Source organism: Haematobia irritans, chromosome 1, assembly GCF_050003625.1.
Source record: "Haematobia irritans isolate KBUSLIRL chromosome 1, ASM5000362v1, whole genome shotgun sequence".
NCBI classification, from domain to species: domain Eukaryota; kingdom Metazoa; phylum Arthropoda; class Insecta; order Diptera; family Muscidae; genus Haematobia; species Haematobia irritans.
In genome coordinates this window covers 247,288,898-247,301,408 of record NC_134397.1, presented here as the reverse complement: position 1 = coordinate 247,301,408, position 12,511 = coordinate 247,288,898, and the positions used below count along the sequence as shown (strand labels likewise).

At 27.5% G+C, this 12,511-nt stretch overlaps 1 protein-coding gene across 3 annotated transcripts in view; it reads left to right on the top strand.

Annotated features, from left to right (window-relative positions):
• Positions 1–254: 254 nt before the first annotated feature.
• rdhB (retinol dehydrogenase B) overlaps positions 255–12,511 on the top strand; it is a 36,445-nt gene continuing 24,188 nt past the window's right edge. Inside the window, exons 1-5 of one of the 3 annotated variants that reach the window (XM_075288530.1) lie at positions 255–282; positions 371–400; positions 1,182–1,379; positions 1,464–1,632; positions 1,824–1,953. In XM_075288530.1, coding sequence (XP_075144645.1) covers positions 1,242–1,379; positions 1,464–1,632; positions 1,824–1,953 — 437 coding nt within the window. In that variant the 5' untranslated portion in view covers positions 255–282; positions 371–400; positions 1,182–1,241. Of the gene's footprint in view, positions 283–370; positions 401–986; positions 1,380–1,463; positions 1,633–1,823; positions 1,954–12,511 lie in introns of those variants that run through there. The other 2 variants (XM_075288525.1, XM_075288521.1) reach the window with 2 other exon arrangements.

Below are 12,511 nucleotides of genomic sequence, written 5' to 3'. Positions count from 1 at the left end.
CAGAAGAAGGCACTTTCAGCACATTGTACAACAACGGGGCATCAACCCAATCTGCAAGATGTAGATATTTTAGCCCAGGGGAACAATCACAAAAGGAGATATATGTTAGAAATGCTACTTATTATAAATGTACCGACGGAAAAAAGAAAAAAATATAAGACTGACACGGACCACTGTGCGCACATATATAGAAATATAGTTAAAAAATACAGTAAAAAGTAATTGTGTTTAGTGTAAACTCAAACGCAGTGGCGAGCAAGTCACTTTGTCTTATTAAAAAATGTAAATGTCCTAGTAAATTTTTGTAACATATTTTTTACATATTTGTCTTTCTGTTTGGTTAATTTGTGTTTATTTTCTTTTGTTAAAGTTAATTTCCCTGAGGACAGACAACGATGGTGTTCGAAATATTGGAAAAAATTAAAAATAAAACATTATAAAAAACTAAGATTTTATTTTGTTTTATTACAACATGACCTCAAGCCTTACAAACTCTACAAAGAAATAAAATTTCGACAAAGTTTTCAATAGAATTAAAATTTTGACAAAATTTTCAATAGAAATAAAATATTGACAAAATTTTCAATAGAATTAAAATGTTGACAAAATTTTCTATATAAATAACATTTTGACAAATTTTTCTATAGAAATAAAATGTTGAAAAATTTTTCAAAAGAAAAAAGGTTGATCTATAACTTCTTATCTAGAAAGTGTTTGTATGGAAGCGTTATATAGAATGACATGCTTTCTCCGACCAAAACATTCACGAAATTCAAGAAAATCGTGTTTTTGACACTGGCTTTTCCAAAATCGAGATTTTCTTCCATTTCGCATGAACATGTCTGTTTTGCCAATTTTGTAAAAGACCATTATCAAAAAAGTTTGTCAAAGACTTTCAAATATTAAAACATTTTGTCAAAACTATTGTTCCATAAATCTGATATCATTCGGGGTAGTACTACGGTACTGACCAGGATGAAAAAATATTGCAGTACTATAGTAATAGTACTACATTTTCCATCCCTGTTAGTCACACTATATAACCCTAATATGGTCACTATGACAAAATATACTTCGATCGCAATCAACCACAACCAAAGAGATCAAATTTCTCACACATCGATGCTCTCTCTCAAATGGAGCATCCAAAAACATGCAACACCCATCAATCATTGCTTCAGTTAGTAGATTCAATTCAAAGAGAAAACATCAAAGCAAAGAGCTTTATCGAAGGTACAAAAATGACATCAAAATATTGGAAAGCAAAAGTTGCTGTAGTTACTGGAGCCTCTGTGGGTATTGGAGCTCAAATTGCATTAAAATTGGCCAATGCTGGGATTACAGTAATAGGCTTGGCAAGACGTACGGAATTGATTGATGTAAGTGGAAGAAAATTAAATAAATTTGATAATAATAAGTTAATAAAATGTTGTTTTTTTTAATATTTTTAAATTTATTCATAGAATCTCAATAAGGAAGTCAATGAAAATGGTGCTAAAATACAATCATATCGTTGTGATTTTTCCCAAGAGAAAAATATCGATGAAGCTTTCAAATGGATAGCCAAGAATTATGGCCAAATAAGCATTCTTGTTTGCAATGCTGGTATAATTAAAGCCAATTTGGTAATAGGTAAGCAGCCAGAATTAAGGATTGCTATACTAAAAGAAGAGCTTTCTTCGATTTTTTTTTGCTCTTAAAGTAAATAATTTTTTATGTTTACCTAAAATTTCATTCCAAAAGATAATGGCTTTTCTTTGTGTAGAGGAACTGTATTTTATTATGTTACTTAAAAAAACAAAAACTTTCCCAATATATTTCAGAATCATCAAATGAAGATATTAAACAACTGTATGATCTAAATGTTTTTGCCACAACAATTTGTCTACGTGAGGGTTTGAAATTAATGAAATCGGAAGAAAATAATAATGGACACATTATTGTTTTGAATAGGTGAGTTAAACAAAGAAAAAAAAAAAAAAACTTTTATATACGGCTTAAAGTTCGGCCAGGCCGAATTTCTTATGCGTACATATTAGGCGTAAAAATTTCGACGGCATACTATATTCATTAGCGTAGCTAGACAACTTTCATAGGGGGGGGGGGGGGGGGCTATAGCCCCCCTAGCTAAAAATTTATAGACTGAAGTTATAGGTTCAATTATTGTTTTATTTCATAAAAATGAATAAAAAAATAGACATCAAAATAATATATAATAAAGCAACTAAAAGTAGTTCCACACTTTTCCCAGCAAAAAAATTGGGATTTGTTTTAAAGGCACAACTTTGAAAGCACTTCCAAAAATGTCCTCACAAAGAAGTTAATTATATTAACTACGCAGGAAGTTTTTTGCTTCAGTTTTTTTTCATATTTTATGCGTAATTTTTGTTTTCTTTTTTCAAGTAGTTTAAAAAAGAGTAAGAATAAATAAAATGTTAAAAATTATTCAAACTTTGCCACAAAAATTCTAAATCCATTATAGAAAAATCGATAATTTTTGAAAATATTCAAACAAATATAAAAATTATTATAAATTAATGTTTCTTGAAGCTCGAGGTCTTTATAAATCTATATCTATAAAATTCAATCTATGTTTGTTTATTTGTTTGTTTGATTGTTTGTTTGTATGTTCCGAGTTGGCTCCGAAACGGCTGAACCGATTTACGTGAAACTTTCAGAGATCGTAGGGGGCGTCCATGTGGTGAAAATAGGGTACCTAATTTGTTGACACCTGGTCGCGGAGGGGGACCTCTCCTTTGTCGGACTTTTTGGCATCTAGAAAAAAAATCCGCTACATTATTTTTCGATATTTGGTCGGGGAGGAGCGCCACCCCTTTGCCCGACTTTTTCTTAAAGTACAGTGAAAACAAAACTAAACTCCCCCGACTGAAATTTTACGGAACAAATGGGTGAGGTTATGAAATTTATATCAGGTTCCTGATTTTTTAATAAAAATAAAAGGGCATAGGAAGACATCCGCTTCTCTTAAGTACATACAGAGAAACAATTAAACTTTACCGAGTTACTTGAAATTTAGAGAGGACTGGGGAGAGGTTACGATATTAATAGTTGATACCTGATATTTGAATGGAAGAGAGATCGCCCCTTTAGGCTTATAATTTGCTTGATATTTTCTGGAACGTTTACAAAAGATACGCTACATCACTTTTCGATATGTGGTCGGGGAGGAGGTCCTCCTCTAAAGCTGCAAAAAAAAACAAAAATTCTTAAGTTTTCTTGAAATTAACAAAGGCAGTTGGGGAAGGTTATGAACGAAGAGGCAACCTTCCTTGCCCCACACTTGAAGGAAAGTTTCAAGAATTTTCAGGGAAAGTTAGGGGTGCTATTCACAACGGTGTTTGTCGATATTGTATCGGGGAAAGTGACGTCCCTTTAAAACAATAGAGCAAAATTTAAACATCTCCGATCTTCTTGAAATTTACAGGGAACGTGGGAGGAGGTGATTAAATGTATATATGATTTTTAAATTAGTATATGATTTTTCGATATCTGGTTGGAGAAGGGGAAAATTGAAATAAACTTTGTCGATTTACTTCGATAGAATTTATAGGGGCCATTGAATAATTTGTGAAATTAATATAGGGTACGTGATAGTCCGATATCAGGTCGGAGTAGAGCGAAGGTGGGGAGAGGGTTCCCTTTTGTCCGTTTTTTTTTCTTAAATTGAAAGTAGAGGGTTTTCTGTAAATGGGAACCCGGTACATAATTTTATGACTATTTTCTGCACAGGCTTCTGCCAGACTTCTTTTTAGTAAAGAACTTAAATGTACATGAAATTGGCGGCCAACGTAGAGTGTGCATCATTTTCCAACATTTTAACAAATGTTAATGTGGTAAAATTTTTTACTCCTTTAGGTTTTTTCGATTTATTGGATGGGAAACAGTAATTCTTTGTATGTTATTATAATGTAGTGCTTAATTTTCAGATATGTTGAGGAGAAGGATACCCTTCCTTGACAAACCACACTTAAAATTCACAAGAAATATAGAAGATTGTCCAACTACTTGAATACAGAACATTATTTAAAACATTCGGAGGAAAGGGTACACCCTCTCCCCGACATTTTTTAAGACGAACCGTTTTACATATGCATATCCGTCGTATTTGTACCTATAAACGAAAAAGCACATAGTAGGATTTGTTTGAAAGAATTCAAATCTTTCCGAATTTGTTTTCAGCACGAAGGTTATGGTTGACTAAGTTAACGCAAAATATTCCTACAAATACGCTGTGGAAGGCGCATCGAAGCGGGCCTGGTTACGCTAGTATTTATATAATTCTAACAAAAGGTCGACCAAAAATCAAATAAAAAACGAATAAATAAAAATTATTTATTTGGGAAAATATCACACAGTTTTTTTAATTCACATTCAAAACACTGAATTCGGATCACACCGTAAGAAGTGATGCAAATTTATTGCAACGGCTGTTGAAACGGTGGACATTCGTTCTATGACGAGTTCCTATTACATTCATCGCTTCTGCGCCAATTTTGCACCACTTCCGGACCCAAAAAGAACATTTTCACTTCTTTTTTGGCGACGCTTTTTTGCAGCATTATTAAGATATTAATTTAAGATGACTAAACCAGACTAAACAATATAATAAAGGAGCTTTAGTTATTCAACTAAACCATAAGTTCAATCATAGCTCTATTTCATAAATATCAGACTTCAAACATTGCCATCGGCAACTGCTACCACAACCCAAGTAATTCGATTTTGCATGAAAGTTTTTAGCGGAACTTTGTGCGGTTGTATATACTTTTTTAATTTTTATAAAAATGTAAAATCGTAAATAGGTTTTCAAATTCTGGGGGGCTACATTTTTTCTTGGGGGGTCTAAGCCCCCTCCCCAGAGGCCTTCCTACGCTTATGACTATACTCCGTCGCGATTTTGAGGTTCCTATACACGGTTGCCATGGTTGGTAGAAAAATGGTAGATTCTTTACGGTCTGGCAGAATTCTTGATGTTTTGGTAGATTTTGCACATAATTCTATAAAAAATTCTGTCAAAATTCTATTTCTATAGAAAATTTTGTCAAAATTCTATTTCTATAGAAAATTTTGTCAAAATTTTATTTCTCTTGAAAATTTTTTCAAAATTTTATTTCTCTAGAAAATTTAGTCAAAATTTTATTTCTCTAGAAAATTTAGTCAAAATTTTATTTCTAAAGAAGATTTTGTCAAAATTTTATTTCTACAAGAATTTTGTCTAAATATTATGTCTATAGAAACTTTTGTCAACATTTATTTCTATAGGAAAATTTGTCAAAATGTTATTTCTATAGATTTTTTTATTTTACTTCTATAAAAAATTTTGTCAAATTTTTATTCCTGTAGAAAATGTTGTCACAATTTTATTTCTATAGAAAATTTTGTTAAAATTTTATTTCTACAGAAATGGTTGCCACTCGAGCTAAAAAAAAAATTACTTAAATTTTTATTCCTGTAGAAAATTTTGTCACAATTTTATTTCTATAGAAAATTTTGTCAAAATTTTATTTCTATTGGAAATTTTGTCAAAATTTTATTTCTATAGAAAATTTTGTCAAAATTTTATTTCTACAGAAATGGTTGCCACTCGAGCTAAAAAAAATTACTTAAATTTGGAGGAAACTTTACCAAAAGTCTACCAAACAAAAAAAAATATTTTGCAAAATTTTATTTCTATGGAAAATTTTGTCAATATTTTATTTATATAGAAAATTTTGTTAAAATTTTATTTCTATAGAACATTTTTTTTAATTTTACATCTATATCAAATTTTGTCAAAATTTTATTTCCATAGAAAATGTTGTCAACATTTTGTTTCTATATTTCTATAGAAAATATATAAAATATTTCTATAGAAATAGAAAATATAAAGAAATAAATTATTGCTATAGAAAAGTTTGTCACAATTTTATTTCTATAGAAAATTTTGTCAAAATTTTATTTCTATAGAAAATTTTGTCAAAATTTTATTTCTATTGAAAATTTTGTCAAAATTTTATTTTATAGAAAATTTTGTCAAAATTTTATTAAAAAAAAAACATGTTGTATAGAAATAAAATTTTAACAAAAAATATATAAAATATTTCTATAGAAATAGAAAATATAGAGAAAAAAATTATTGCTATAGAAAATTTTGTCAAAATTCTATATCTATAGAAAATTTTGTAAACATTTTATTTCTATAGAAAATTTTCTCAAAATATTATTTCTATAGAAAATTTTGTCAAAATTTTATTTCTATAGAAAATTTCAAATTTATTTGGGCAAAGCCCTATAGCTGAAATAAAAAACAACAAAATGATTGAAGAATAAACCAACAATAACAAAGAAAAACGAATGAAGTAAGAGGAAGCATGCTCAAAATAACCCCAGCCAACTGCACTCAAATCGTTGATTTGACAGTGGCAAAAGAAAAGAGATATGTTTGTACAAATTTGTTTCGGCAAAGGCCGGCTATCATAAAGGTTCACGTGTGGTTCACTTTGGGTTTAGTGAACCTCCTGAATTTATTCTGATAATTGGTTGATAGTTTTGCTGCAAGTAGAGGATGCCGATGAGGAATGTGGTAATTCCGAATCGTGCGTCCATCCAACCATCTTAGGTTAGGTTATGTGGCAGCCCGATGTATCAGGCTCACTTAGACTATTCAGTCCATTGTGATACCACAGTGGTGAACTTCTCTCTTATCACTGAGTGCTGCCCGATTCCATGTTAAGCTCAATGATAAGGGACCTCCTTTTTATAGCCGAGTCCGAACGGCGTTTCACATTCCAGTGAAACCACTTAGAGAAGCTTTGAAATCCTCAGAAATGTCACCAGCATTACTGAGGTGGGATAATCCACCGCTGAAAAACTTTTTGGTGTTCGGTCGTAGCAGGAATCGAACCCACGACTTTGTGTATGCAAGGCGGGCATGCTAACCATTGCACCACGGTGGCTCCAACCATCTTGCAATCAATAGGGCTTTGCCCAAATAAATTTGACAAAAAATATTTTCCTCTGTTGGTTAAGCTACACTTGTAGTTTAGTCAATGCATGGTTTTAAGCTGAAATCAAAAACAACAAAATGATTGAAGAATAAACCAACAATAACAAAACAAACGAATTTTATTTCTATGGAAAATTTTGTCAATATTTTATTTATATAGAAAATTTTCTCAAAATTTTATTTCTATAGAACATTTTTTTTAAATTTTACATCTATGTAAAATTTTGTCAAAATTTTATTTCTATAGAAAATGTTGTCAAATTTTTGTCAAAAGTCTACCAAACAATAAATCTTTTTTTTTGCAAAATTTTATTTGTATGGAAAATTTTGTCAATATTTTATTTATATAGAAAATTTTGTCAAAATTTTATTTCTATAAAACATTTTTTTTTTAATTTTACATCTATATAACATTTTGTCAACATTTTATTTCTGTAGAAAATTTTATTCCTATAGAAAATTTTGTTTAAATTTTATTTCTATAGAAAATTTTATCTAAATTTTATTTCTAGAGAAAATTGTCTCAGCATTTTATTTCAATAGAAAGTTTTGTCAAAATTTTATTGTTATAGAAAAGTTTGTCAAAGTTTTATTTCAATAGAAAGTTTTTTTATAGAAAGTTTTTCTATAGAAATAAAATTTTGACAATATTTTCTATAGAAATAAAATTTTGACAAAACTTTCTATTGAAATAAAATGTTGAGAATACTTTCTATAGAAAAAAAATTGACAAAATTTTCTATCGAAATAATATTTTGACAAACCCCTATCGCTATGCTTATGTTGGCACACTAAGTTATGCATTAGCATTGAGAGATAATGAAAAGGCATATATATTGGTTTGTATGGGTGAGAACAAGGGAATTTATGAGCACTCTGTCTCTTGCTCAAAAGTGTCACTGAGACAGACCCAATGGTTTGTTGATTGAAATCGTTTCATTTTGCTGACACTGTTGAATTTGTTTTTGTTTTGCAATTGTGGTTTACAAATGGCATTAATGACGTCTGTTTTTGTCCTTTGTTTATTTCTGTGTTGATTACTGCAATTTGCATTCAGATCCCAGTCTCAGATTCTGGTTACAGCGATTGCCATATCACGCATAAATACATCCATGTCGCATGAATACACTTGCAAACGCATACATTTGCAAACGTGTGTCCCAATGATTATGATGATGACGATGTTACACGCACTGATGTTACCATCATCATCATCGTCATCATCATGCATGCAACCGAATTCTGTTTACTTGCCGTTTTTGTTGACGACGTTGATGACTTTAAATTTAGTGTTTCAGCACTTGCGGCATTAAACATGATAGAGCACCGAATAAAGTGTCGCACAAAATTGCATTAATGCACAAATTGAAGTTCGTTGTATGAGCGAAATACGAGGGTGACCGGTTAACTACCTGGCAGGGCTGTGGAGCCGGAGTCGGAGTCGGAGTCTTGGAGTCGGAGTCGGAGTCTTGGAGTCGGAGTCTGAAGATTTTGCTGGAGTCGGAGTCGTAAAAATTTTGCTCGACTCGGACTCCGGCTAAACCAAATTTTTTAAAACACTTCACATTTTTGTAACTAAGCAAGTTTTTACGCAAATTAGTTTCCATTGCGTTATTCATTCGATCAATGTACAGCATGATTGTAAATGAAAATCAACTTCCAATTACAGCTATATTTTTATGTTTCCTAGAATGTTAGACTAGCAAATGGGCTGGACCGATCCATTTTAATGCCCGTATCAATTTATTTGAAATATTTCGAACAATCGAAATTATTTTTTTTAATTTTATTTTAAAGCCATATACATATGTGAAATATTGACAGAAAATTTTTTCAAAGTTGTTTTTTATAGAAAATTTTGTCAAAATGTTATTTCTATAAAAAATTTTGTCAACATTTTATTTCTATAGCAAATTTTGTCAAAATTTTATTTCTATCAAAAATTTATTCAAAATTTTATTACTATATATTTTTTTCTATAGAAAATTTAGTCAAAATTTTATTTCTATAGAAAATTGAGTCAAAATTTTTTTTTTCTATAGAGTATTTTGCAAAATTTTATTTCTATAGAAAATTTTGCCAAAATTTTATAGTAATAGATTTTTTATTAGAAAATTTGGTCAAATTTTTTTTTCTATAGAAAATTTAGTCAATATTTTGTCTCTGTAGAATATTTTGCAGAATTTTATTTACTACACAAAAATTTTTCTAAAATTGTTTTTTATTTATTTTGTTTGCTATACAATTTTTTTTAATTGAATTTCTATTGATAATTTTTTCAAACTTTTATTTCTATAAAAAATTTTGCCAAATTTTATTTCTATAAAAATTTTATTCAAAATTTTATTTCTATATATATGGTCAAAATTTGATTGCTATAAAAAATGTTGTCAAAATTTTATTTCTATAGAAAATTTGGTCAAAATTTTGTTTCTGTAGAAAATTTTGCAAAATTTTATTTCTATATAAAATTTTGCAAAATTTTATTTACTAGACAAACATTTTTCCAAAATTGTATGCTCACTGATACTCACTGCTAAGTCTAATACTTGTAGAAATTACTCAAATTTTCAAATTTTTCAATAAATGAATCATAAATGCATTTTTGCGATATTGTCTAAACAATTATAAATATTTCCCAAATATTGCTTGAGATTTTGTAGAAGTCTGATTTGAGATTTTATCAAAATGTAGATCTAAATACAAAGTATTGCAGAGTATATTATAATCGGCCCGTCCGACTTTAGACTTTCCTTGCATTTTTATTTTTTGTTAAAATTGTGTTACGTCCCATAACGTTAGATTTAAATTTTAAGTACATAGATTTTGTAGAAGTATATACAATTTTGTCTAAATCGATTCAGATTCAAATTCATGCATATGGGAATATAAACCTTTATATAGCTCGCAACAAATTTAAAGGATTTGAGATAGTATCAATAATTTTGGTCCACAAATACATAACATATACCGTTGGTATCTTCTCATATTATGATGGGTATTTATATCATTATTTTATTTATTAAACATTGCCCTAAATTTGAAATATAGAGTTCAATTGGCATCTAATGTGAAATTAAGACCTTTCTTTGCACACATAAATAAATACGATACTTTATATCGATCCACTTACGGTACCCCCACAATAGAACTACAAATTAGTGGTATTAAAATGAGATTTAGTTATATTACCCGGAGTCGACACCGGAGTCGGAGTCGAGCTGATGAAAAATGCTGGAGTCGGAGTCGAGCAAAATTGGCTCGACTCCACAGCCCTGCTACCTGGTATCATTAGTGAATACAATAAATGTCGTATATTCGATATCGATCGAATTTATTATACTGGATAATATAAGCCGGTAATCACGGTTCTCCCGCGATGGTAGAACTCTAGCAAAAATGGTAGAGTTTTACTGTTTGATAGATTGTTAGCATTATTTTGACTAAAGTTTCTATGGAAATAAAAATTTTGACAAATTTTTCTATAGAAATAAAATTTTGACAAAATTTTCTATAGAACTAAAATTTTGACAAAATTTTCTATAGAAATAAAATTTTGACAAAATTTTCTATAAAAATAAAATTTTAACAAAATTTTCTATAGAAATTAAATTTTGACAAAATTTTTTATAGAAATAAAATCGTGACAAAATTTTCTAAAGAAATAAAATGTTACAAAAATTTCTATAGAAATAATGTTGACAAAATTTTCTATGGAAATACAATTTTTTACAAAAATTCCTATTGAAATAAAATCGTGACAAAATTTTCTATAAAAATAAAGTTCTTACAAAATTTTCTAAAGAAATAAAATGTTGACAAAATTTTCCATAGAAATATACTTTTGACAAAATTTTCTATAGAAATGAGATTTTGACAAAAATTTCTATAGAAATGAGATTTTGACAAAAATTTCTATAGAAATAAAATTTTGACAAAATTTTCTAGCGAAATCAAATGTTGACAAAATTTTCTAAAGAAATCAAATGTTGACAAAATTTTCTATAGAAATCAAATGTTGACAAAATTGTCTATAGAAATAAAATGTTGGCAAAATTTTCCATAGAAATAAAATGATGACAAAATTTTCTATAGAGATAAAATGTTGACAAAATTTTCTATAGAACTAAAATGTTGACAAAATTTTCCATAGAAATAAAATGATGACAAAATTTTCTATAGAAATAAAATGTTGACAAAATTTTCTATAGAAATAAAATGTTGACAAAATTTTTTATAGAAATAAAATTTTGACAAAATTTGCTAAAGAAATAAAATATTGACAAAATTTTCTATAGAAATAAATTTTGACAAAATTTTCTATAGAAATAACATTTTGACAAAATTTGCTAAAGAAATAAAATATTGACAAAATTTTCTATAGAAATAAAATTTTGACAAAATTTGCTAAAGAAATAAAATTTTGACAAAATTTTCTAAAGAAATAAAATTTTGACAAAATTTTCTATAGAAATAACATTTTAACAAAATTTGCTAAAGAAATAAAATTTTGACAAAATTTTCTATAGAAATAAAATTTTGACAAAATTTTGTATAGAAATAAAATTTTTACGAAATTTTCTATAGAAATAGAATTTTGACAAATATTCTATAGAAATAAAAATTTGACAAAATTTGCTAAAGAAATAAAATTTTGACAAAATTTTCTAAAGAAATAAAATTTTCTATAGAAATAACATTTTAACAAAATTTTCTATAGAAATAAAATTTTGACAAAATTTTCTATAGAAATAAATTTTTTACGAAATTTTCTATAGAAATAGAATTTTGACAAAATTTTTATAGAAATAAAAATTTCACAAAATTTTCTATAGAAATAAAATTTTGACAAAATTTGCTAAAGAAATAAAATTTTGACAAAATTTTCTAAAGAAATAAAATTTTGACAAAATTTTCTATAGAAATAACATTTTAACAAAATTTGCTAAAGAAATAAAATTTTGACAAAATTTTCTATAGAAATAACATTTTAACAAAATTTTGTATAGAAATAAAATTTTAACAAAATTTTGTATAGAAATAAAATTTTTACGAATTTTTCTATAGAAATAGAATTTTGACAAATTTTCTATAGAAATAAAAATTTGACAAAATTTTCAATAGAAATATAAATATGACCAAATTTTCTATAGACATAAAAATTTGACAAAATAGAAATAAAAATTCTTATAGAAATATTTGAAATATTTAATTTTTTTATGGAAATAAAAATTTTACAAAATTTTATATAGAAATAAAATTTTGACAAAATTTTCTAAAGAAATAAAATGTTGACAAAACTTTCTAAATCATGACAAAATTTTCTATAGAAATCAATTTTTTACAAAATTTTCTATAGAAATAAAATTTGGACATAATTTTCTATAGAAATAAAATTTTTATAAAAATTTCTATAGAAATACAATTTGGACATAATTTTCTATAGAAATAAAATTTTTATAAAAAATTTTCTATAGTAATAAAATTTTGAAATTTTTTTTTGAG